At 42.2% G+C, this 24035-nt stretch overlaps 1 protein-coding gene and 1 long non-coding RNA gene across 2 annotated transcripts in view; one reads left to right on the top strand and one right to left on the bottom strand.

Annotated features, from left to right (window-relative positions):
• The window catches only part of ATL3 (atlastin GTPase 3), a 38334-nt gene extending 14417 nt beyond the window's left edge, over positions 1-23917 (bottom strand). Inside the window, exons 1-4 of the mRNA XM_073658559.1 lie at positions 23765-23917; positions 5145-5353; positions 2283-2426; positions 1765-1869 (exon numbers count right to left, since the gene is read on the bottom strand). Coding sequence (XP_073514660.1) covers positions 1765-1869; positions 2283-2426; positions 5145-5351 — 456 coding nt within the window. The 5' untranslated portion in view covers positions 5352-5353; positions 23765-23917. The remainder of the gene's footprint in view (positions 1-1764; positions 1870-2282; positions 2427-5144; positions 5354-23764) is intronic.
• Positions 8705-14782, top strand: LOC141174574 (uncharacterized). Its single transcript, XR_012252913.1, has 3 exons — positions 8705-8809; positions 9472-9531; positions 14699-14782. It is a non-coding gene; the product is annotated as an uncharacterized lncRNA (long non-coding RNA).
• Positions 23918-24035: the final 118 nt, after the last annotated feature.

Genomic DNA, 24035 nt, shown 5'->3' with positions numbered 1-24035 from the left:
GCAACCAGCAATACACAGTACAACACAGATAAAACTGAAGGCAAAGGGTGCAAGAGTATAAAGGGGTCTTCCAGGACTACTGATCAGCGGATATCTGCTCTGGCAGCATCCTGATGGAAGCAATATACAGGCTGTAACTCCACAGCGCTGCATATTGTCCAGTGAGTGCTGTCGAGTACTCTCCAAGTATAAATCGCTTTTCTCTTTATATAATTAGCCAACATCTATTTTACAAAAATGTGCATGCAGATTTGAAATCCACACCATGCTTTCATGTTACATGTGAATGGGCTTTGAAAAACCCATTGACTTGTATTGCAGTGTAAATTGCTCCAGATTTGTGGTGCGGACTCTCCCTTGTGTGAACTTACACTTAGTCTTTCAGTGCGCAATGAAAGACTTCAAGTCCTAGAATCTTCCTGTTCGCACTGCGCCGCCGCCACCAGCCTGCACTGCGCCGCCGTCGCCAGCCTGCACTGCGCCGCCAGCCTGCACTGCGCCGCCAGCCTGCACTGCGCCGCCGCCGCCAGCCTGCACTGCGCCGCCGCCGCCAGCCTGCACTGCGCCGCCACCAGCCTGCACTGCGCCGCCACCAGCCTGCTCTGCGCCGCCACCAGCCTGCACTGCGCCGCCACCAGCCTGCACTGCGCCGCCACCAGCCTGCACTGCGCCGCCACCAGCCTGCACTGCGCCTCCACCAGCCTGCACTGCGCCTCCACCAGCCTGCACTGCGCCTCCACCAGCCTGCACTGCGCCTCCACCAGCCTGCACTGCGCCTCCACCAGCCTGCTCTGCGCCTCCACCAGCCTGCTCTGCGCCTCCACCAGCCTGCTCTGCGCCTCCACCAGCCTGCTCTGCGCCTCCACCAGCCTGCACTGCGCCTCCACCAGCCTGCACTGCGCCTCCACCAGCCTGCACTGCGCCTCCACCAGCCTGCTCTGCGCCTCCACCAGCCTGCTCTGCGCCTCCACCAGCCTGCACTGCGCCTCCACCAGCCTGCACTGCGCCTCCACCAGCCTGCACTGCGCCTCCACCAGCCTGCACTGCGCCTCCACCAGCCTGCACTGCGCCTCCACCAGCCTGCACTGCGCCTCCACCAGCCTGCACTGCGCCTCCACCAGCCTGCACTGCGCCTCCACCAGCCTGCACTGCGCCTCCACCAGCCTGCACTGCGCCTCCACCAGCCTGCACTGCGCCTCCACCAGCCTGCACTGCGCCTCCACCAGCCTGCACTGCGCCTCCACCAGCCTGCACTGCGCCTCCACCAGCCTGCACTGCGCCTCCACCAGCCTGCACTGCGCCTCCACCAGCCTGCACTGCGCCTCCACCAGCCTGCTCTGCCTGGACTCCTAAACCCATTACGGAACTGCAAGGGGCTGTGAATAACGCTCTGTTCAGCCCCTTGCAGTGACGTGAATTCTTCCTACACAACACAGGGTCACCTGGTGCAGAAGCCATGTCGTCATCATTAGAACATGTACAACTGAGCGTCCAAAGGGATGTGACACTGAATTGTATCATATAATAGTAAGCTGCTGCACCTGCAGATAGGGACACTGTCATTTTAGATGTCACCGAATGATCCCTTTAAGAATTAGTATCTCAAGCTTTATCTATTAAAGAATAGCATGTTAATCATCTCTGAGGATAAAAAAGGATATAAACCAAAAAGATGTACATGAAAAAAAAAGTAACAAAAAATGAACAGAACAAGAGAAATGAAAAACAAATGAAATGAAGAAATATAGCCGGCAGTCTACGTACCTGGATAGAGCTCGTCATGGTACTCAGAGCAAAAATGGTAGCACAGTCCTTTACTGTGGACTGACTGTCAAATGCGCCCTGTGTATCCATCAGGACCACCGCAACCTGTCATGGAGAAGAAGAAAAAAATCTCATAAAAGTTATCTTAAAGGGGTACTCTGATGAGAGATAATTGTGTTATATATTCATAGAAAATAATATAACTGTCTGATCGCTGAGGTGTCAGCTGTGTTTGTAATTTATGCAACTGTACGGCAATTTATTCAACTGTACGGCTGGCTAATCCACGCTTCTCTTGACCTTTGAGGCAACTGATGAGGATGATTGGACTCCACATTCTCGCTAAGGGTGAAGGGTGTAATGGCGGGATTCTCACTCACTTCATCAGAAATTTATGGCATATTAGCTACATATCATAAATGTCTGTGGTCAGGCAGATTATATTGGTTACATATATGAATAAGCCATGTATGCCTAGAGCATTAATAATTCAGGACGATAAAGTGAATATTTCTCACCTCCTTGCCATCCGGTTTCTGCATGGTGAACACCTCACTCCAGATTTGGATACCAGTGGTGTCGGGTTCAGAGCCCCCTTTCCAAGAAAATCCAGTAAGTGGTTCATCTTCCGTCCCCAGCCAGTTCCTGGCATCACCAGCTTTCTGCAGAGTCCATAAAACCAAAGAATATTAAAACCTGTGGGTACAAAGATTATCTCAGCACAGGAACATTTTTTTTAATCACATCCAATTGTGGAACTTATTATTATTCCAAGATCTATTGATTAAAATGAACTTTGTTTGTGGAAAAATCCCTTTACGTTATTAAAGGAATGGGTGAACAGCAGCACCAAGACAGGTTGTCAAATTTGGGGTTAATTCAGTTTGGAAAAAGACACCTTATTGCAATGTACAAATATATGAATAGAGAGTATAGAGATCTGTATAATGATCTTTCTACACCTGTAAGGATGACAAAGAGGGCATCCTCTACAGCTATAGGACAAAAGGGTTAATCCTTATACAGTGGTGGCCAAAAGTATTGGCACCCCTGCAATTCTGTCAGATAATACTCAGTTTCTTCCTGAAAATGATTGCAATCACAAATTCTTTGCTATTATTATCTTCATTTAATTTGTCTTCAATGAAAAAACACAAAACGAATTTTCTTAAAGCCAAATTGGATATAATTCCACACCAAACCTAAAAAAGGGGGTGGACAAAAGTATTGGCACTGTTTGAAAAATCATGTGATGCTTCTCTAATTCGTGTAACTAACAGCACCTGTAACTTACCTGTGGCACCTAACAACAGGTGTTGGCAATAACTAAATCACACTTGCAGCCAGTTAACATGGATTAAAGTTGACTCAACCTCTGTCCTGTGTCCTTGTGTGTACCACATTGAGCATGGAGAAAAGAAAGAAGACCAAAGAACTGTCTGAGGACTTGAGAAACCAAATTGTGAGGAAGCATGAGCAATCTCAAGGCTACAAGTCCATCTCCAAAGACCTGAATGTTCCTGTGTCTTCCGTGCGCAGTGTCATCAAGAAGTTTAAAGCCCATGGCACTGTGGCTAACCTCCTTAGATGTGGACGGAAAAGAAAAATTGACGAGAGATTTCAACGCAAGATTGTGCGGATGGTGGATAAAGAACCTCGACTAACATCCAAACAAGTTCAAGCTGCCCTGCAGTCCGAGGGTGCAACAGTGTCAAGCCGTACTATCCGTCGGCGTCTGAATGAAAAGGGACTGTATGGTAGGATACCCAGGAAGACCCCACTTCTTACCCCGAGACATAAAAAAGCCAGGCTGGAGTTTGCCAAAACTTACCTGAGAAAGCCTAAAACGTTTTGGAAGAATGTTCTCTGGTCAGATGAGACAAAAGTAGAGCTTTTTGGGAAAAGGCATCAACATAGAGTGTACGGGGAAAAAAAAGAGGCATTCAAAGAAAAGAACACGGTCCCTACAGTCAAACATGGTGGAGGTTCCCTGATGTTTTGGGGTTGCTTTGCTGCCTCAGGCACTGGACTGCTTGACTGTGTGCATGGCATTATGAAGTCTGAACACTACCAACAAATTTTGCAGCATAACGTAGGGTCCAGTGTGAGAAAGCTGGGTCTCCCTCAGAGGTCATGGGTCTTCCAGCAGGACAATGACCCAAAACACTTCCAAAAGCACTATAAAATGGTTTGAGAGAAAGCACTGGAGACTTCTAAGGTGGCCAGCAATGAGTCCAGACCTGAATCCCATAGAACACCTGTGGAGAGATCTCAAAATGGCAATTTGGAGAAGGCACCCTTCAAATATCAGGGACCTGGAGCAGTTCGCCAAAGAAGAATGGTCTACAATTCCAGCAGAGCATTGTAAGAAACTCATTGATGGTTACCGGAAGCGGTTGTTCGCAGTTATTTTGGCAAAAGGTTGTGCAACCAAGTATTAGGCTGAGGGTGCCAATACTTTTGTCTGGCCCATTTTTGGAGTTGTGTGTGAAATGATCAATGATTTGATTTTTGCTTCATTCTCTTTTGTGTTTTTTCCTTGCAAGCAAATTAAATGAAGAGAATAATACCAAAGAATTTGTAATTGCAATCATTTTCAGGAAGAAACGGAGTATTATCTGACAGAATTGCAGGGGTGCCAATACTTTTGGCCACCACTGTAGATGGCAATACTGTACGAGCAGTGAGACTACATATTCTCTACTGTACAAGCAGGAAGACTACATATCCTCTACTGTACAAGCAGCGAGACTACATATCCTCTACTGTACAAGCAGCGAGACTACATATCCTCTACTGTACAAGCAGCGAGACTACATATCCTCTACTGTACAAGCAGCGAGACTACATATCCTCTACTGTACAAGCACGGAGACTACATATCCTCTACTGTACAAGCAGCGAGACTACATATCCTCTACTGTACAAGCAGCGAGACTACATATCCTCTACTGTACAAGCACGGAGACTACATATCCTCTACTGTACAAGCAGCGAGACTACATATCCTCTACTGTACAAGCAGCGAGACTACATATCCTCTACTGTACAAGCAGGAAGACTACATATCCTCTACTGTACAAGCAGGGAGACTACAAATCATTTACTGTATGAGCAGGGAGACTACATATTTCTTACTGTACAAGCAGCAAGAATACAAATTATTTACTATATAAGCAGTGAGACTACATATCCTTTACTGTATGAGCAGTGAGACTACATATTCTTTACTGTACAAGCAGTGAGACTACATATTCTTTACAGTACGAGCAGTGAGACTACAAATCGTTTACTGTATGAGCAGTGAGACTACATATTCTTTACTCTACAAGCAGTGAGATTTCATTTTATAGGTACATAAAATGGGTGGTACACATCACCTGGCTATACACGTATCTCAGCATGAAGTCGAGCAGGAATGATTTCCCTTTCCGGAATGCACCGGCCACGGAAACAACGACAACATCCAAATCCCGAATATGGTCCTGAAGCAGCACAGAGGCGAGAGCCTCCTCGTCCAGCTGGAAGGAGTGATCATCCTTTTGCACAATCACTACCTGGACAGGACCAGGAGTTGACGGGGCCATGTCTGCAGACAAACACAGACAGAGGATGAATATCAGTCTGAACACATAAGACAAGTATTTTATGCAAACTTTAAAGGGACGCCCCGGCTCACACATTTCTCATTTATATTAAGGGACACTTTCCTGAATGCATCTCCCATTTCTACAGGAGAAATTCCCGAAAAAGAGCTCATTGTTGAAGAACTTTGTGAACCAGCTAATTAGACAATGCATGAGATACTGACTTAAAGGGGTTGTCTTATGTTATTTAAAGAGAACCTGTCACCTGATTAATGCTGCCCAAATCACAGGCAGACGGATTCAGATCCTGGCTACATGAATGCAGTCAGGTATATTTTTCTCTCAAAAGCTCATAGAAAATATAGTTTAAAGATATTGCTGGGTAACATTACTGGAGACGAGACTGGTTTGGTGCCGCCCTAGGTGATTGACAGGTCTCTTGCTATAGGAGAGACCTGTTAGTCACCTGCAGCAGCGCTGGGAATAGGTGGCCGGGGGCGGCACCGGACTACCCCCTTGCCTGGTCTTCTAGCTACATATTTTCTAAAATGCTGGAGCGATTTAGGAAAAAAAAAAACATACAGTACAGACCAAAAGTTTGGACACACCTTCTCATTTAAAGATTTTTCTGTATTTTCATGACTTTGAAAATTGTACATTCACACTGAAGGCATCAAAACTATGAATTAACACATGTGGAATGATATACTTAACAAAAAAGTGTGAAACAACTGAAAATATGTCTTATATTCTAGGTTCTTCAAAGTAGCCACCTTTTGCTTTGATGACTGCTTTGCACATTCTTGGCATTCTCTTGATGAGCTTCAAGAGGTAGTCACCGGAAATGGTTTTCACTTCACAGGTGTGCCCTGTCAGGTTCAATAAGTGGGATCTCTTGCCTTATAAATGAAGTTGGGACCATCAGTTGTGTTGTGCAGAAGTCAGGTGGATACACAGCTGATAGTCCTACTGAATAGACTGTTAGAATTTGTATTATGGCAAGAAAAAAGCAGCTAAGTAAAGAAAAACGAGTGGCCATCATTACTTTAAGAAATGAAGGTCAGTCAGTGCGAAAAATTGGGCAAACTTTGAAAGTGTCCCCAAGTGCAGTTGCAAAAACCATCAAGCGCTACAAAGAAACTGGCTCACATGAGGACCGCCCCAAGAAAGGAAGATCAAGAGTCACCTCTGCTTCTGAGGATAAGTTTATCCGAGTCACCAGCCTCAGAAATCGCAGGTTAACAGCAGCTCAGATTAGAGACCAGGTCAATGCCACACAGAGTTCTAGCAGCAGACACATCTCTTCAACAACTGTTAAGAGGAGACTTTGTACAGCAGGCCTTCATGGTAAAATAGCTGCTAGGAAACCACTGCTAAGGACAGGCAACAAGCAGAAGAGACTTGTTTGGGCTAAAGAACACAAGGAATGGACATTAGACCAGTGGAAATCTGTGCTTTGGTCTGATGAGTCCAAATTTGAGATCTTTGGTTTCAACCACTGTGTCTTTGTGCGACGCAGAAAAGGTGAACGGATGGACTCTACATGCCTGGTTCCCACCGTGAAGCATGGAGGAGGAGGTGTGATGGTGTGGGGGTGCTTTGCTGGTGACACTGTTGGGGATTTATTCAAAATTGAAGGCATACTGAACCAGCATGGCTACCACAGCATCTTGCAGCGGCATGCTATTCCATCCAGTTTGCGTTTAGTTGGACCGTAATTTATTTTTCAACAGGACAATGACCCCAAACACACCTCCAGGCTGTGTAAGGGCTATTTGACCAAGAAGGAGAGTGATGGGGTTCTACGCCAGATGACCTGGCCTCCACAGTCACCAGACCTGAACCCAATCGAGATGGTTTGGGGTGAGCTGGACCGCAGAGTGAAGGCAAAAGGGCCAACAAGTGCTAAGCATCTCTGGGAACTCCTTCAAGATTGTTTGAAGACCATTTCCGGTGACTACCTCTTGAAGCTCATCAAGAGAATGCCAAGAGTGTGCAAAGCAGTCATCAAAGCAAAAGGTGGCTACTTTGAAGAACCCAGAATATAAGACATATTTTCAGTTGTTTCACACTTTTTTGTTAAGTATATAATTCCACATGTGTTAATTCATAGTTTTGATGCCTTCAGTGTGAATGTACAATTTTCAAAGTCATGAAAATACAGAAAAATCTTTAAATGAGGTGTGTACAAACTTTTGGTCTGCACTGTATATATGTATATCTCGGGTGCCATCGTCCAGGCAGGCTCTGATTCATGCTGCCCATGATTTGAGCAGCATGAATGAGTTATGTAATCTGACAGCAGCATGATGTAGGGACAGAGACCCTAATTCCGGTGATGTATCACTTAGTTTACTGGGTGCAGCAGTTGTGATACAATCACAGTTTTCTCTGCTGCAGATTTAGCAGTTCTCGGAATGTTGAGCCCTGTATAACCCCGCCCACATCACCGATTGGCCACTTCTTGTGTACACTGTATATTGACAGCTGCTAATCAGTGGTGGGGGCGTGGCTGGACTAGGAGGCATGAGACACCTAGTCTGGTAGTGATAATCTCCTGCTGATAAAACACTGATTTTATTGAAACAGCAGCACACAGCCCAGTAAGTGACACATTGCTGGAATCAGGGTCTCTGCCACGACATCATGCTGCTCTCAGCTTACATAGCAAAAATCTGTTGCCAGATTCCCTTTCATGGGTAAAATTACAATTTGTAAAAAATAAACTGTACAATTGACTCTTACGAACGCAGGGACTTTACATTTTACTCTTTACTGTTTACTGCCAAGGTTACGCTGAATATAAATAGGAAAGAATAACTTAAAGACCAATACAAGGTAATAAAAGTAATGCATATCCTAAATGACATAACAATAAAGTCCTAAAATTAATTATCCACTATCAAAACAATAATAATGAAAAAAACAAAAGTCTCTAAACTGTACGAACAACATGATGAGATCTAGATGCTTATTATACAGCAGATTCTTGACCGCACTGATTGAATAATTAAATGACTGTAGTGCTGCGGAATATGTTGGTGCTATAGAAATACAATTATTATTAATATCTGATCAAGGAAAAAAGGTAAAGAGAAAACAAGAATTTGTGGGCTAAATAAAAAGTGCCAAAATTATGGGCGTAGGAGCAGCAACACCAAGGAGAGGAAACGTAGAGTCCGCGGCCAACAGATATGACTCATAGGACACACGGCTATATTATGCTTAGACATTTTTTAACCATGAACTGGCATGAAAAATGAGTGAGATGAAACATATTTTCGAGGCACGAAGGGGAAGATTTAGGGAAGGAATAAGTCATGCACAGAAAAGGAAAACTAAAAGTGAGAAAAGGGGGGTACTACAACAGAACAAATACTGTAAAGCAGGGGGTGATCCGGAGAACGGCACGCAGAACACTTCTACTAAAGAAGCCCCCCAGAAAAATCAAGAGAGAGGTATCCAAGGCTCCAGTTTAAGGGGAATCTGCTAGAAACTTTAACCGCAGTTGATCCCTTTATGACCCCAAAATGCTGATCCAGGAGCAGAGAAATTGCATTTTGAAGTCCCATATATATGTGTCTGGCAATGCATTAGAGCATGAAGATGCACTTACAGCTTCTCAGCCTCACGCTGCATTTCCTACCTAGCCGCACCGTCACCTGACTGATTGACAGGCCGGTGGCCGGGTACCAGAGTAAATGACCTGTCAATCAGTCAGGTGAGGGTGCTGCTAGGTAGAAAATACAGCGTGAAGCTGAGAAGCTGTAAGTGCATCGTCACATCCCAATGCACTGCCAGAACTTCAAAACCCAATTTTTCACTGCAGGGACATGGCATTGGGGTCAGAAAGGGATCGACTGGCTTATCTTTTAAAGGGCTACACAGTCATAATAATGGCTTCCTTTGAAAAAAAAACTTTATTCACTCAAAAGAAAGTGATAAAATCCATTTAAAACCACCGCCAACATGATTTCGGACATAACCAAGAATGTATTGTGCATCGTAAATGTGTTTTTTGTGGAACAGGTTTTAATGGATTTTATGGCTGATGATACCTTTCTCCATTTAGATGCTTGGATTTTAACATGCTCAATCCTTTTTTTTTGTTTTTTTTCAGGAGACCACCAGAGTTGTCTGGCAGGGGCTTATTCCCCGCTCTCTACTTAGCCAGTCCAGAGTGAGTAGGGATCAAAATCTAAAGTTTGTGGCCCCCTTAATTTTGGGACATGAAAAAAAGGAAAAATTACACTCAGAATGGGTGAGGTCAGATTTATCTCTTTCTTTTTTTCCGCCTGAGGAATGTGGGGAGGTATAAGAAATCACAGACAGACAAACTACTGTAATCTCATGCAAAACCTTCAGCCGCACCCTCATAAATACCAGAATGGATGGGCGAGGGATCAACAATACCAATGGAGATGGATGGCAATGTGACATCAGTTTAGATAAGAAAACGAAAACTTATTTTTGACAAAACTCAAAATCTGTTTTGCAGACGCTGCGGTAAAGTGAATATATAAAACGTGATCATTTATCTTATTAGTGGCAAGGGACATTGTCTTCACCTTCTGAAGCCCCCGTTTTCCTACCTTCAGCTCACTCAAGCTGCAAGGAAAAAACATCCAAAAGGGACTGAAATCACCCGCACTTCCCCAAAAAATATGCAGGTCAGATACAACACATTCGCACTACCTCTAATATTCATTTACAATCAAAATTATTCAACTCACATTGCAAATTTGCTTTATTATTAGCAAAATTTACAATTTTTCTGCGATAAACCAATCAAACCAGAACATTTTAAATAGCTCACCACAACTAATAAAACATATGATTTAGCTCACCACAACTAATACAACAAATTATTTCTAAAAAAAAAACACTTAATGACTTTTGCAGTCTGTAGTAGAGCCCTTCTAGCTGTTATGACCTGCTGCACATGTGATACATAGCCAGATGCCAGCTGCTGGCAACGTTTCTGAGGGATCTTAGCCCATTTATTTGTGTGTTGTATATCCATAAGGGTATGTTGATTGTTCACCACAAAAATATCTCCCAGGTTCCTACGCCTTGTACATATATGTATTCAAGCTGTTGTGCCTTAACATAACTGAAAAAAGTGAGCACCTTAAATTAGGGGCCTGAAATGAGAGATCATTATCACTCTAAGCAACCCTACACCAAAAGGCGATCTGTCTCTCTATTTTTTACACTTTTGAGTCATGAAGGGAACATTATCGTGACTCCCTAAAAAGCAGAGAGTCAGGAGATCTGTCAATAGATTTCACAACATAAACTGGATTTCCCAAACCTGATAAGGATGTCATATTTACTTTGACAATCTGTGTCAGAATGGTTGTATAATCCTACATGAACGTTTAACAATCTGTAAGTTTCAATTTTTGCCCACCTAGTCTTGATCCACAGCTCCTCAGTGTACCTCCTCCCTGTGGAGATCTCACACTGCTCAGTACAAGCTGCAGCTGTCAGTCAGGCTGGGTGGGTAGGTGAGCGGAAACTATATACACTTGGATTTGTGAGCTATTTCATTCTATAGCTAGACTCATGAAATGTCAGGATTATACAGCTATTCTGATATAGATTTTCAAAGTAAATACACCAGTCTGATCAAGTCTTATGATCTGTTTAATAATGTAAATCAGTTTGTATTGTGAAATCTATTGACAGACCTGCTTTAGAGTCTTGGAACGGGATTAATGTGTGGTCCAGGTCACTAGATTGAAGCTGCAGACAAACACTGTTTAGAGCCACGAGTCTTCCTTGGAGGTGAGATCGACCTGAGTGCAAAGGTTAATTTACATGCAATGTCAGACTGTGGTGCCAAGGGTCCACCAGTAACATCAACTCCAGGGCCCCATTTATCAGCTACATGCAAATATGACTTTACCCAAGTTTATTGTGCCAAATACTGCTTATATAAGAAATTGATGGCCCACCAGAGGATTCTCCTGTTCTCCGGTGGGCCAGTCCGAGCCAGTTTACACAGGCTAATTTCTGCCCATAAATAAGAGCCAAATCAACTTTATACAAGTCGATCGGCGCTTGTTTAATGGCCCGTTCACAATGGCCAACACAAACTTACAATAGGTAATACGATAGAGCTGTCCCCCATACAGCATGTGTGATATTGGCAGCACATCACCTGTGTACGCAGGGCAATGTGCTGCCGACAGTGATAAATAATAGCCAGTATTAATGATCCGATCAGCCGATGGACAAGCATTTGGCTCATTCATTGGATGATCGGTGACATTGATTAATGATCGGAAAAGGTTCTTATGAATGAGAATCGGTCCGTGCGTTCTGTAGCGAAGCCTAATACAAAGGTCACGGGTGATTATTTTAATTGTGGCACAATTGAAAAGCTTTTATCATATTTTTCTCTAATTTACGCTGGGTAACAATCACTGCGGTAGCTCGGGAACTTGCACATCATAACAATTATTGACTTGAGTAAACCGCCTAAGACCCAAACAACAGACAATACTCGCTTTCACCATGGCAGGACTTGTTAAGTGAGTACATACTTGTGGCTCGGCAGTGACATGTGCGAGTTATTCCCTTACTCATCGCCAATAACTCAAATTCTTTTCCATCCAAAAAAAAAAAAAAAAGTTTTCTGCAACAACTCACAAATCACAACAAATACATATAAGTAGATAAGATTCTGTGTCACTAACCAATATATAACCGACAGATAGACACCAAACCATAAGAATGGATAAAATTACTGACTTTTATTAAGTAATTAATAAAAACATATTAAAAGACAAAAAACAAAGAATAGTAAAATGGGAAAGGTCAATATGACACACACAAAAGTACACTAAGGTATAGTATGGTAAACCTATCAACGTAGTTATATGCCCATCAATCGAAATTGACAAAGGTGTATCAATCTCCACAAATAACAAGCAAAGTGCACTGTGCAATTAGATATGAAGCTAATCCATAAATAAATAAAATCGTACTAAATCCAAGTGGATAAATATTAAATAAATATATAGATATAAATACAAAGTGATGGGTATTGTATTGAAGTGGTAAATATGACTAAGACAAATGCACTAAACGTACAGGTAAGTAGGTGAATGGATAGGTACTAACCTCACAATGTATAGTGTCACATGTGTGCGTCCTGCATCCAACGCGCGTTTCGCTGTCGCTTTCTCAAGGATACTCATGAGAATCCTTGAGAAAGCGACAGCGAAACGCGCGTTGGATGCAGGACGCACACATGTGACACTATACATTGTGAAGTTAGTACCTATCCATTCACCTACTTACCTGTACGTTTAGTGCATTTGTCTTAGTCATATTTACCACTTCAATACAATACCCATCACTTTGTATTTATATCTATATATTTATTTAATATTTATCCACTTGGATTTAGTACGATTTTATTTATTTATGGATTAGCTTCATATCTAATTGCACAGTGCACTTTGCTTGTTATTTGTGGAGATTGATACACCTTTGTCAATTTCGATTGATGGGCATATAACTACGTTGATAGGTTTACCATGCTATACCTTAGTGTACTTTTGTGTGTGTCATATTGACCTTTCCCATTTTACTATTCTTTGTTTTTTGTCTTTTAATATGTTTTTATTAATTACTTAATAAAAGTCAGTAATTTTATCCATTCTTATGGTTTGGTGTCTGTCGGTTATATATAACAACTCACAAATGTAAAAACTAAGAACTTCTGTTACAGAAATGGGCAAAGCTGCAAACTAATAAGGATCTACATCTATATATAATGAGTGTGTCTTCTGCATGACCGCCTTTCAATTGTTTCCCTTAGGCTAAGATCAGACATGAAAATGAAAAAAAAATAAATAAATCATCCATTTTTTTTTTTTAGTATTTTTCATGCCCGGATGATGTACTGTGTGTCCGTTTTCCATGACTTTATGACATCAATTTTTTAAACTCACAAATATTTTTTTATTTATTTATTTATTTTTTTTTAAAAAAGGCCCAATTAATTTTCCAATATAATCTTTGCAGTGGGTCTGAGGTTATTTTAAAGGCACTTAGTGAATTTTTTCCCCGCTCAGAAAAATGGAAACCTTATGTTAAGTAACAAAGTGACTGACACAGGACCATGTGCTGTTCATTTTTTAAACGTACAGAAAAGTTAAAATAAAAGTTTAAAAAGTTTTGAAAAGTTTACATGAATGCAGCGTTGGGCTAAGTAAAAACATCACATATTATTTTGGAATTTGTGTAATTATATAAAATCTAATAGCCATTTTGTATTTTACACTGGCCAATGGTTGTGGAAGGAGTATTCTTACAAATGCTTGTTTGATGGATTCTAGGCCTTGACCATTACAATCAGTTTTTTTCCCCATATGCAGTAATGTTAAAAAAGTCCTACATCTTCCTAGGCTCAGGATTACATTTCTTCTTAACAAAAGCCCAGAAAATGATTCCCTGAAATATTTGCACTAAGCTAGTGTTATCCCTCGGGTTACACAATGCTGCTGCTATTTAATATGCAATGGCAGAAAGTTCAATCAATTATTATACCAGGGGTGGACATGCCATTGGTGCAACCTCTGCAGCCGCATGGGGGTCCAAGAGGTAAAGGGGGCCACTAATGCCTCCAAAACTGCAAGCAGCTCCTGTCACATTTTGCATTGTGATGAAGTATTGGAAGGCAAAGGGCCCATATAGTCTCCTTGCACAGGGACCCTCTTCTGGCTGTGGCCGCCCCACTATTATATAGTACGGACAGGCCGCTGATCTCCTTACCCAAACTCCACGGCCTCATATACGCCAATGAGACTTGTTCAGTTCGGATTGGGAGACCCATAGCCGATCCAGACATGGTGGTCCGTACTCAGAAGGAATATGTCTGACAGGTGAAATCGGCCTTACCCAAGCTGAATTCTGCTCTCCTACCAGATGAGGACGGCCTAATCTACAAGTAAGGGCCCATTCACACAAATGATGATCATGTGCAAGATCAGTCAAAACTTGGACTTAAAACCAAAGGGCCAATTTGATCGTAACGATTTTCTGCATGGAGAATGGTCTAATCCCCCATTTAAAGTCAATAGGTTCCTGAAATTGGAACGCACAGACACAAAACTGTTTAGACTCGGATGGAAAAATCGTCCGTTTTCATTAGCTTCACATCGATCATCTGAACAGGGCCTGATACATTACGGGAAAGCTGCTGCAACATGTGCAGAAAAAGTTTCCCAATACATAGCGTTACAGTGTGTTGTCACTAATTAGATGAGGACGATCCAGACCAGTAAAACCGGACGTAATTATCTTCTTTTTTTTTTTTTTTTTTTTTTAAGAGACCAGATCTGGAAGCTAGCATGGCCTGAACGTGACGCCTGCAGTGTGCAATGGAAACAGCAATGCTACAATTACATTAATGACAGGTATAGTCACTGCTGTACACATACTTGTCCTGGGAAAACCTGTTTATAATATTAGTAAGGCCAAGATAAGCATGCATGGGCGAATACCGGTATCCACAGGGTACAGCTGAGGTCCCCGTACACACTAGATAAAAGTCAGCTCAATCGGTTAAGGTTCAACTATATAGTGTCTATGGGGACTGGGCAATGTGAATGTGACCCTAACCCTTCTTTTCTCCAGTAGATAGATGGAGGGTACTATGGGGAATTAAGCCCCCTGTACACTTTAGAAAGAGGTCAGCCGATCGATCGTTCAGCCGTTCATTCGGTCGTCAAACCTGTCTACTGTCTTTGGGGTGGGCCTTATTTTACAATCCAAGAGATGCTCTCAAAGCAGATTTGTCAAAAAACTTCATAAAATAAATTGCCTGCATTATTAAATAAACCTCTAAATGCCCCCATACACATTAAACTAAAGCCAGCCGAGCCCGCTGATATCGGCCGATAGTCTAAGAGTCCATTTACGTCGCAAGGTTATCAGAACCTTCCATTCACGTTAATTTTGCAATGCAAACATGCTGTCGATCACTTGTTCGTCGGGTGAAACGATCCTTTGTGCTGCACAAAAGATCATCGCAACGTGCCGTGTAAACAGGACCTTTGCTACCGAGAACAATGGAAGCTTGTGTGCACTGAACAATCTATTACAAATGGCACAGTGCACGTCATTAATCTTGGTTTAATGTTAGGTATGTGCCCACGTAGCGTTTTACAAGCGTATATGCTGCGGAATTTCCGCAGCGTAAACGATTGTGAAACACATCGTAATCCGTCCCACATGGTCCCTAATGATAATCCGCAATTTCAATGCCCATGCTGCGGATTTATCCGCAGCGTTTTTGATGCGCTCAAAAATCCGCAGCATGTCCATTAATTTTGCGTTTATGCATGCGGAATTGCCTTGTCAATGCAATAAAAAATGCAAGGCAATTCCGCATGTCCCAAAGGCTGTGTGCCCACGTAGCGTTTTTCAAGCGTTTACGCTGCGGAATTTCCGCAGCGTAAACGCTTGTTAAACGCTAGGTAATCCGCACCCCATGGTCCCCAAGGGGATTCCGCATGTTCTATGCACATGCTGCGGATTTTTCCGCAGCGTTTATGCTGCGTACAAAAATCCGCAGCATGTCATTTAATTTTGCGGAAGCGCAGCGGAACTCCCGCCATTGACTTGCATTGAGACGCACAGAAACCGCGACTGTACATTTTTACAAGCGGATTATATGCGTCTCTATGTGCGGATGGTACCCAGTTCTGGAGGAGAGGAGACTCTCATCCAGACCTGGGTACCATTGTACCTGTTAAAAAAGAATAAAATAACAAATAAAGTTTATATTCACCTGTCCGGCGGCTTCTCTCTGAATGCCAGCAGCGCTGAAGGACCTTCGGTGACGTCACAGTCATGTGACCGCAGGCCCTTCACCGCTCTGTCACGCGATATGCCGGCAGCCGGGAACCAGCCAGGAAGCAGCGCTGCAGCCACGCCGGGGCCTCGGGGGTGAGTATAGCTTTATTTGTTTTAATTTTTACGGTTCACACTGTATAAATCCATGCTGTTTGCATGGATTTATACAGTGTGACCTAGTTGTCAAGCACTTTCCAAGTGATGCTATCGCCTGGAAAGTGCTTGTCAATCTGCATGCGGAAACGCATGTGAACCCGCATGTGGATCCGCATGTATTCTGCAGGAAAAACGCATGCACAATCTGCATGCGTTTTTTTCTGCCAGGGAGATGCAGAAATGCTGCAGAAATTTTCTGCTTCATTTCTGCAACGTGGGCACATAGCCAAACGCTTCTAAAACGCGCAAAAAATGCTTGCCAAATTCCGCAAGCGTTTTTCCGGGAAAGGACATGCAGAAATGAAGCAGAAATTTTCTGCAGCATTTCTGCATGGTCTTGGCAGTCAAAAACGCTTGCGGATTTTACATGCGTTTTTGACGCGTTTTTACATGCGGATTTGACTTGCGTTTTTCAAGTCCATTGGGACCTCAAATCCGCATGCAGAAACACACAAATAATGGACATGCTGCGGATTTTTCCGCAATGAAAATCCGCTGCGGAAAAATCCGCAGCATGGGCACAGAACATGCAGATTTTCATTGGTGATCATGGGGCACGGATTACCAAGCATTTTTAAAGCGTTTCTGCTGCGGAAATTCCGCATCAAAAATGCATCGTGGGTACATACCCTAAAAGAACCATATACAGTACAGACCAAAAGTTTGGACACACCTTCTCATTTAAAGAATTTTCTTGACTTTGAAGATTGTACATTCCCACTGAAGGCATCAAAACTATGAATTAACACATGTGGAATTATATAGTTAACAAAAAAGTGTGAAACAACTGAAAATATATCTTATATTATAGGTTCTTCAAAGTAGCCACCTTTTGCTTTGATGACTGCTTTGCACACTCTTGGCATTCTCTTGATGAGCTTCAATAGGTAGTCAACGGAAATGGTCTTCCAACAATCTTGAAAGAGTTCCCAGAGATGCTTAGCACTTGTTGGCCCTTTTGTCTTCACTCTGCGGTCCAGCTCACCCCTAACCATCTCGATTGGGTTCAGGTCTGGTGACTGTGGAGGCCAGGTCATCTGGCGTAGCACCCCATCACTCTCCTTCTTGGTCAAATAGCCCTTACAGAGCCTGGAGGTGTGTTTGGGGTCATTGTCCTGTTGAAAAAAAAAATGATGGTCCAACTAAACTCAAACTGGATGGAATAGCATGCAGCTGCAAGATGCTGTGGTAGCCATGCTGGTTCAGTATGCCTTCAATTTTGAATAAATCCCCAACAGTGTCACCAGCAAAGCACCCCCACACCATCACACCTCCTCCTCCATGCTTCACGGTGGGAACCAGGCATGTAGAGTACATCCATTCACCTTTTCTGCGTCGCACAAAGACACGGTGGTTGGAAACAAAGATCTCAAATTTGGACTCATCAGACCAAAGCCCAGATTTCCACTGGTCTAATGTCCATTCCTTGCGTTCTTTAGCCCAAACAAGTCTCTTCTGCTTGTTGCCTGTCCTTAGCAGTGGTTTCCTAGCAGCTATTTTACCATGAAGGCCTGCTGCACAAAGTCTCCTCTTAACAGTTGTTGTAGAGATGTGTCTGCTGCTAGAACTCTGTGTGGCATTGACCTGGTCACTAATCTGAGCTGCTGTTAACCTGCGATTTCTGAGGCTGGTGACTCGGATAAACTTATCCTCAGAAGCAGAGGTGACTCTTGGTCTTCCTTTGCTGGGGCGGTGCTCATGTGAGCCAGTTTGATGGTTTTTGCAACTGCACTTGGGGACACTTTCAAAGTTTGCCCAATTTTTCGGACTGACTGACCTTCATTTCTTAAAGTAATGATGGCCACTCGTTTTTCTTTACTTAGCTGCTTTTTTCTTGCCATAATACAAATTCTAACAGTCTATTCAGTAGGACTATCAGCTGTGTATCCACCAGACTTCTGCACAACACAACTAATGGTCCCAACCCCATTTATAAGGCAAGAAATCCCACTTATTAAACCTGACAGGGCACACCTGTGAAGTGAAAACCATTTCCGGTGACTACCTCTTGAAGCTCATCAAGAGAATGCCAAGAGTGTGCAAAGCAGTCATCAAAGCAAAAGGTGGCTACTTTGAAGAACCTAGAATATAAGACATATTTTCAGTTGTTTCACACTTTTTTGTTAAGTATATAATTCCACATGTGTTAATTCATAGTTTTGATGCCTTCCGTGTGAATGTACAATTTTCATAGTCATGAAAATACAGAAAAATCTTTAAATGAGTAGGTGTGTCCAAACTTTTGGTCTGTACTGTACGTATGGTGGTCTTCTGACTCTACCCCAACGGATGACGGAATGGATTCGGAATCAGGTTGGATTCAGAATATCCGATTTCGGACCCTTTTGTTTTCCCAGAGATAAACCAGAAGAGTCTGGTAGTCAGCTGAGCAAGTGCTCCTGTGTATGGACCTGATGAGGCTGGTGCACTGACTTTGAAGATTCGTGTCAGAATAGTTGTCCAATATTAAAGCAAAAGATGTATTCATGCATTAAATGCTTGCAGATATAATTTTTCTGACTAGCCAATGAACGTATAACTCCTTTTTCTGACAGCACTTACATACATTTTTCTGGCTAACAAGGTACCAAAGTTAGGAAAATTTACAGCCATACTGACATGGATTTTCAAAGTAAGTACAGCAGGGTCATCAGGTGCAATATATATTTAATAACATATGCAATTTATTTGATGTAATCTGGTGACAGATCCGATTTTATTTTGGGTATGAAAACTTTCAAGGAGGGTTACACATAGATTATGAAAGTAAGTACAGTAGGGTCATCAGGTCTATTGATCAATTATTGCAGTTTTATCATCTGGTGACAGAACTGCTTTAATACGACACAGTTTGTTTGTCACCAGTTTTGTGCCCTGACCTTGCAGTACTGTAAAGCGGGGTGTGCTCTTGCCCTATATTTACAATCGAGGGTCCGCTCCTCCCTCCATTGAGTTATATTTCTGTTAGTCCCTGTGACTTGTTCTGCCGTACGGTATTATTAGTATGACTGACAATGTAGTAGTAGTAATTGTGGAAACAAACGCATAGTTGAGATTTTTGGGGATCGGCTATTGATAACCCTTTGTGTGCTGTAACAGCACGAGTCAACAGGTGAGAGTTGGGGAATATTTTAGTGAATAGGTAAGGGTGTGCCTGCCTCCGAGGACTATTGATAACGTGAGGTGTCTCAGACGCTGGATTGCTGCTGTTTGACCCTTGTACACATATGCGAAAAAAAAACATTCTATGTTGCTTTCTCTAAATTTAGTTTTGGGTTGTCCTACATCAAATCAGACTTACTGCAAATGTCCAACTCTGAGTTGGTTATAAATCAATTTAGAAGATCAAGAAGCTATAAGGACTCCAGATTACGCTGTTAGATTTAATTGTGAACAGCATTCTGCAGCTCGCTATGTACTGTGATACATACAGGCTGTAGAAATCAAGCTAAGCAAAAAAAAAACAAAAAAAACACTACTAAAAAATTCCCTAAAAGACAAAAATATCTGCATTTAATTATAACCAAATGTCCACGAAGATAACCGTAGCCTTAAACAGTATGTGCAGGATTGGAAAGCGATCGCTGCTTTCTCCAAAAAATAGTTACAACTCCCTAATAATTAGTCTTTCTTTCGTGAAATGCCCCCATCTATCGTAAATGCAGCAACCAGGTGTATATCTCTGTGCAGCTGATACACCCATGCCTGCACGCTGTGCCAGACATTACACTGGTTGCTCATCAACCACAGAATACAATATAAGGCCGGCATCACTCTACCATATAACACGGCCGAGTGCTATGCGATAAAACATTGAATAGCCCAGTGTTATACAGTGGGGATGCTAAGATCAGCAATTATTTTCTCATGCCGATTCGGCATCCGTGGCATGCATCGGCGGCCTGGTTCACTTTAAGTCCCAAAAAACAGGAACTCATCGAATGTTAAATTCATCACACAATAAAGCCATAATTATTATCAAATTATCACAGTCATAAAAAATACCTGCCTGTTCTATACATACAAGGTTCGGGCCACAGTTATAAAATCGGGTTGCAACTTCATAGCCAAAAGAGGAAAAACTTGGGGTAACATGATATCATCTGGCTTATATATCTGTCACATTCTTACCCAGAATACTCTAACTTTGTTACAGGGTACTTTTTTTTATTATTTTGTTCTTTTTAATGTGGTAGATTGAAAAAAAAAAAAAAAAGTATTTTTCATCATAACACCAAACAATATAACATTAAACATCTTATTAACTGCAACACATGTTGTCTTTGTTGCAGATTACATGTTTAATAAAGTAAAGAAGAAAGCTGTGATGTCACGACTACAACCTGTGACCACTGCAGCCAATCGATGCCCAGTGATTGGCTGTGGCAGTCATGTGATACCGTGACGGAAAGGCTGCAGCTGTGTCGGAAAGATCAAGGGCAGCTGCCATTAGGCTGGAAAACCCTGTAAAATTTCTTTCACTACTGAAATTGCAATAGTCAAAAGTAGATTTTTTACCCTGAACCTTATTTTCCAGTCTAATCGTTGTATGGAGTTCCGGTCACCCACCACCGATCAGACATTGATTAACTATCCTAACCAGGGCTGTAGAGTCGGAGTCAGTGTCCATTTTGGTGGAGTCGGAATCGGAGTGGGTATAAAATGGACCAACTCCTAATATATATAATAAATTGGGTGCAGTAGTTCAATGCAGTTTGTGGGGAATATTTTTTCATAAGTTTGGGAAAGTTATGAAATGTCCTATGAATGTCTGTCCTATTCCTGATCTAAGTGTCCAGACTTTTAGCTGAGATTAATCTGTGCTACAGTAAATTTATCACTTAAACATGAGCCATGTATGAGGGAGTCGGAGTTGTGGAAACTGAGGAGTCAGGAGTCAGAGGTTTGGCTTACAGACTCCACAGCCCTGATCCTAACGATAGGCCACCAATGTTAAACTCCAGGACAACCCATATAATGGGTATCCACATTTTCAAGAATAAGCTGTCCTGTGTGTGTACATGAGCAATAACATATCTGGTAATTAGATGACTTGTATCCTGCATTGTCACCAGTTTCCCCCTCCATCTCTAATTTGCAATCCACTGGCAGCTGCTGCGTGAAGACTTGCCGCTATGATGAATCCAATAAGAGCACATTCCTGCTCTTCATTTCTTTCTAGGACACATAAGCAGCAGCATGAAGGACATTATACAGCAGAGCTGAGCTGTTTGGATGTGAATCAGCTCTGCGGAGCTCAACTCCATCTTTCTGTCTCTCCACAGAATGCAATAGGAGGTGTGATATGACATTGTCTGTCTTGTCTGAACAAGTCAGGCTTGAGCTATTTTTTTTTTATGAGTGGATGACAAATTCAGGAGGAAGAAGGAGGGGATAAATGTGTCTGATGATTGTAAACGGAAGCAGATTTCTCTGATAAGATATATTAGAGATTCGTATAGTCGCCTGCACAATTCATTTATGCAAAGTTTGTCGAAAGTACAGTTCCATTTTAAGCTTATGAAAATTAAAGAAGCACTGCCATCAAAGTTTTTACCCTCTTAATATATTGCAGTCGTCATATTATACAGCACTGTGTACTTACAAATGCTCATTTTGCCTTTCTATCCAGCTATTTCTCCTCTATTCCATTAGGTCTATGACATCACATGATTAAAAAAAACGGACTATCTGAATCCTTCTAAGCTCTATGTAGAAACAGGAAGTCTCTTGCCACGCGAGTCATCATCAGAACTACAAATCTCAGTCATTGAAAGAAAAAAAACTATGTAGTTCTGATGATAACTCATGCAGGGATGAGACTTCCTGTTTCTATATAGAGCTTAGAAAGGCAACAGGAAGTCTCTTTTCCCTGCGTGAGTCATTAGGGTTCGCTCACACTAGCATATAAAATAAAATAAAAAAATTGGTCCCATTCTCATCCAGGAAAGTGGGACAATTTTTTTCTCAGCTGTCACCCGTATGCAATCTGTTTTTTTTTTTTTACTCAGCAGCTATTAATCTTATACATGATCATTTACAGTTTGCTGCAGAATTGTAATGTATCTGTAAGAATCGGATGCCGTACTGATAGTCCATATGGCATGTGGTTTTTTTTCTTGCACTGTCCGATTTCGAAGTGCAACCGCAGCACGCCGGATACAGCTGAGAAAAAATACACAGATCTGCACTGCCTCATTAAATAACACTGGTCCGAGTGCAATCCGATTTTTCATCGGATTGCACTCGTCCGATTTATATGCTAGTGTGAATGAGGCCTTAGAACTACAATTCTACATGACTGCAAAGCCCCAAAGGGAGAAGCAGAGCAGTTGGTTCAGGAGTTGAACAGGAAGGTAGAGCTTGGCTGCCACGGACTTAGCAGTGTAGTATTGTAGTTCTAATGATGACTCATGCGGGAAAAAGAGTCTTCCTATTTGTACATAGAGCTTAGAAGGATTCAGCTAGTCAGTTTTTAATCACGTGATGTCATAGACCTAATGGAATAGAGAAGAATTGACTGGATAGAAAGGCAAAATGAGCAAATGTATGCACACAGTGCTATATAATATGATGATTACAATATATTAAGAGGATAAAAACTTGGATGGGAGGAGGAGTGCTTCTTTAAAAAAAACTACCTGTAGTAGAGGAGAGTCATAACTTGAAACTCATGCACCTCAATGCAAAATGTTCTAGAGCGCCCCCAGGTGTTTAATAGTACTAGTCTCCTGATATGGGCCAAAGGGACCTGTTGGGCCGCCTCTTAGGCATCAAGGTCTGGGTACAACTGCAACACCTGCACCCACTATAGTTACGCCTCTTCTAGACCATGCTGCGCTTTCAAATATAACACCAAATAAAAATAAAAAAGCGCTGCATAAAGTAATAAACAAGGTGGTTGCAAAATGCTCAATTCACATTTCGAAATGTATTATTTTTTCTTTATTTTGTGTCCCATTGTGTTGTACAATCAATGACACCAATTGACAAAACATTAAAAGAAAAATAGGAAAATGTTAGGTGGGGACCACACAGCAACAGGTATAAAACTGGTGCAAGCAGCTGCTGGAGGCGACCAATCAGTACACAGATTTCATTTTATCAACTGCACTGCCAATATAAAAGCTGGGCTCTGATTGGTTACTTATGCCACATTGTATTTTGGTATACATAAAACCCCAGGCTGCTGACAAGAGGCAGTTATTACTGCAGCGTTCAGTAACAGGGAGAGAAGAAGCCCATGACTCCCTGTAGTCTCTTAATGTGAATTACACACCACATAAAGGCTCCTAATGTCACCACATAAACTTTCCCTAACATGTAACCCACCCAACTACAACAAAGCAGCGAGCAAATAGCACTTCTAACTGACAACCAACCTGATGCTGTCCGGGAGCTCTGCAACGCAACGGGAGAAGCGCAAGGCGGGGCAGACGAAATATTCTATGGGGTTTCGGGAATTGTAGTCCCGCAACGGATATTTTCTACAATAACGCTCACTACTGAACTACACTTCCCGAGTAACTCCGCGCGCTTTTTTAAATCGCAAAGCTTTATTTAAAACACTGTTTTCTACACACTTACTGTTTTCAAAAGTAGCTTTTGTTCCCATTATCGCATTTTAAAAACTGATACCAATTAGACTAGTAA

Source organism: Phyllobates terribilis, unplaced genomic scaffold (assembly GCF_046119375.1).
Source record: "Phyllobates terribilis strain yellow unplaced genomic scaffold, ASM4611937v1 Scaffold_13__5_contigs__length_258822181, whole genome shotgun sequence".
Taxonomy (NCBI): Eukaryota; Metazoa; Chordata; class Amphibia; order Anura; family Dendrobatidae; genus Phyllobates; species Phyllobates terribilis.
Note: the sequence above shows the minus strand (reverse complement) of the source record. Positions and strands in the feature narration are given on the sequence as shown.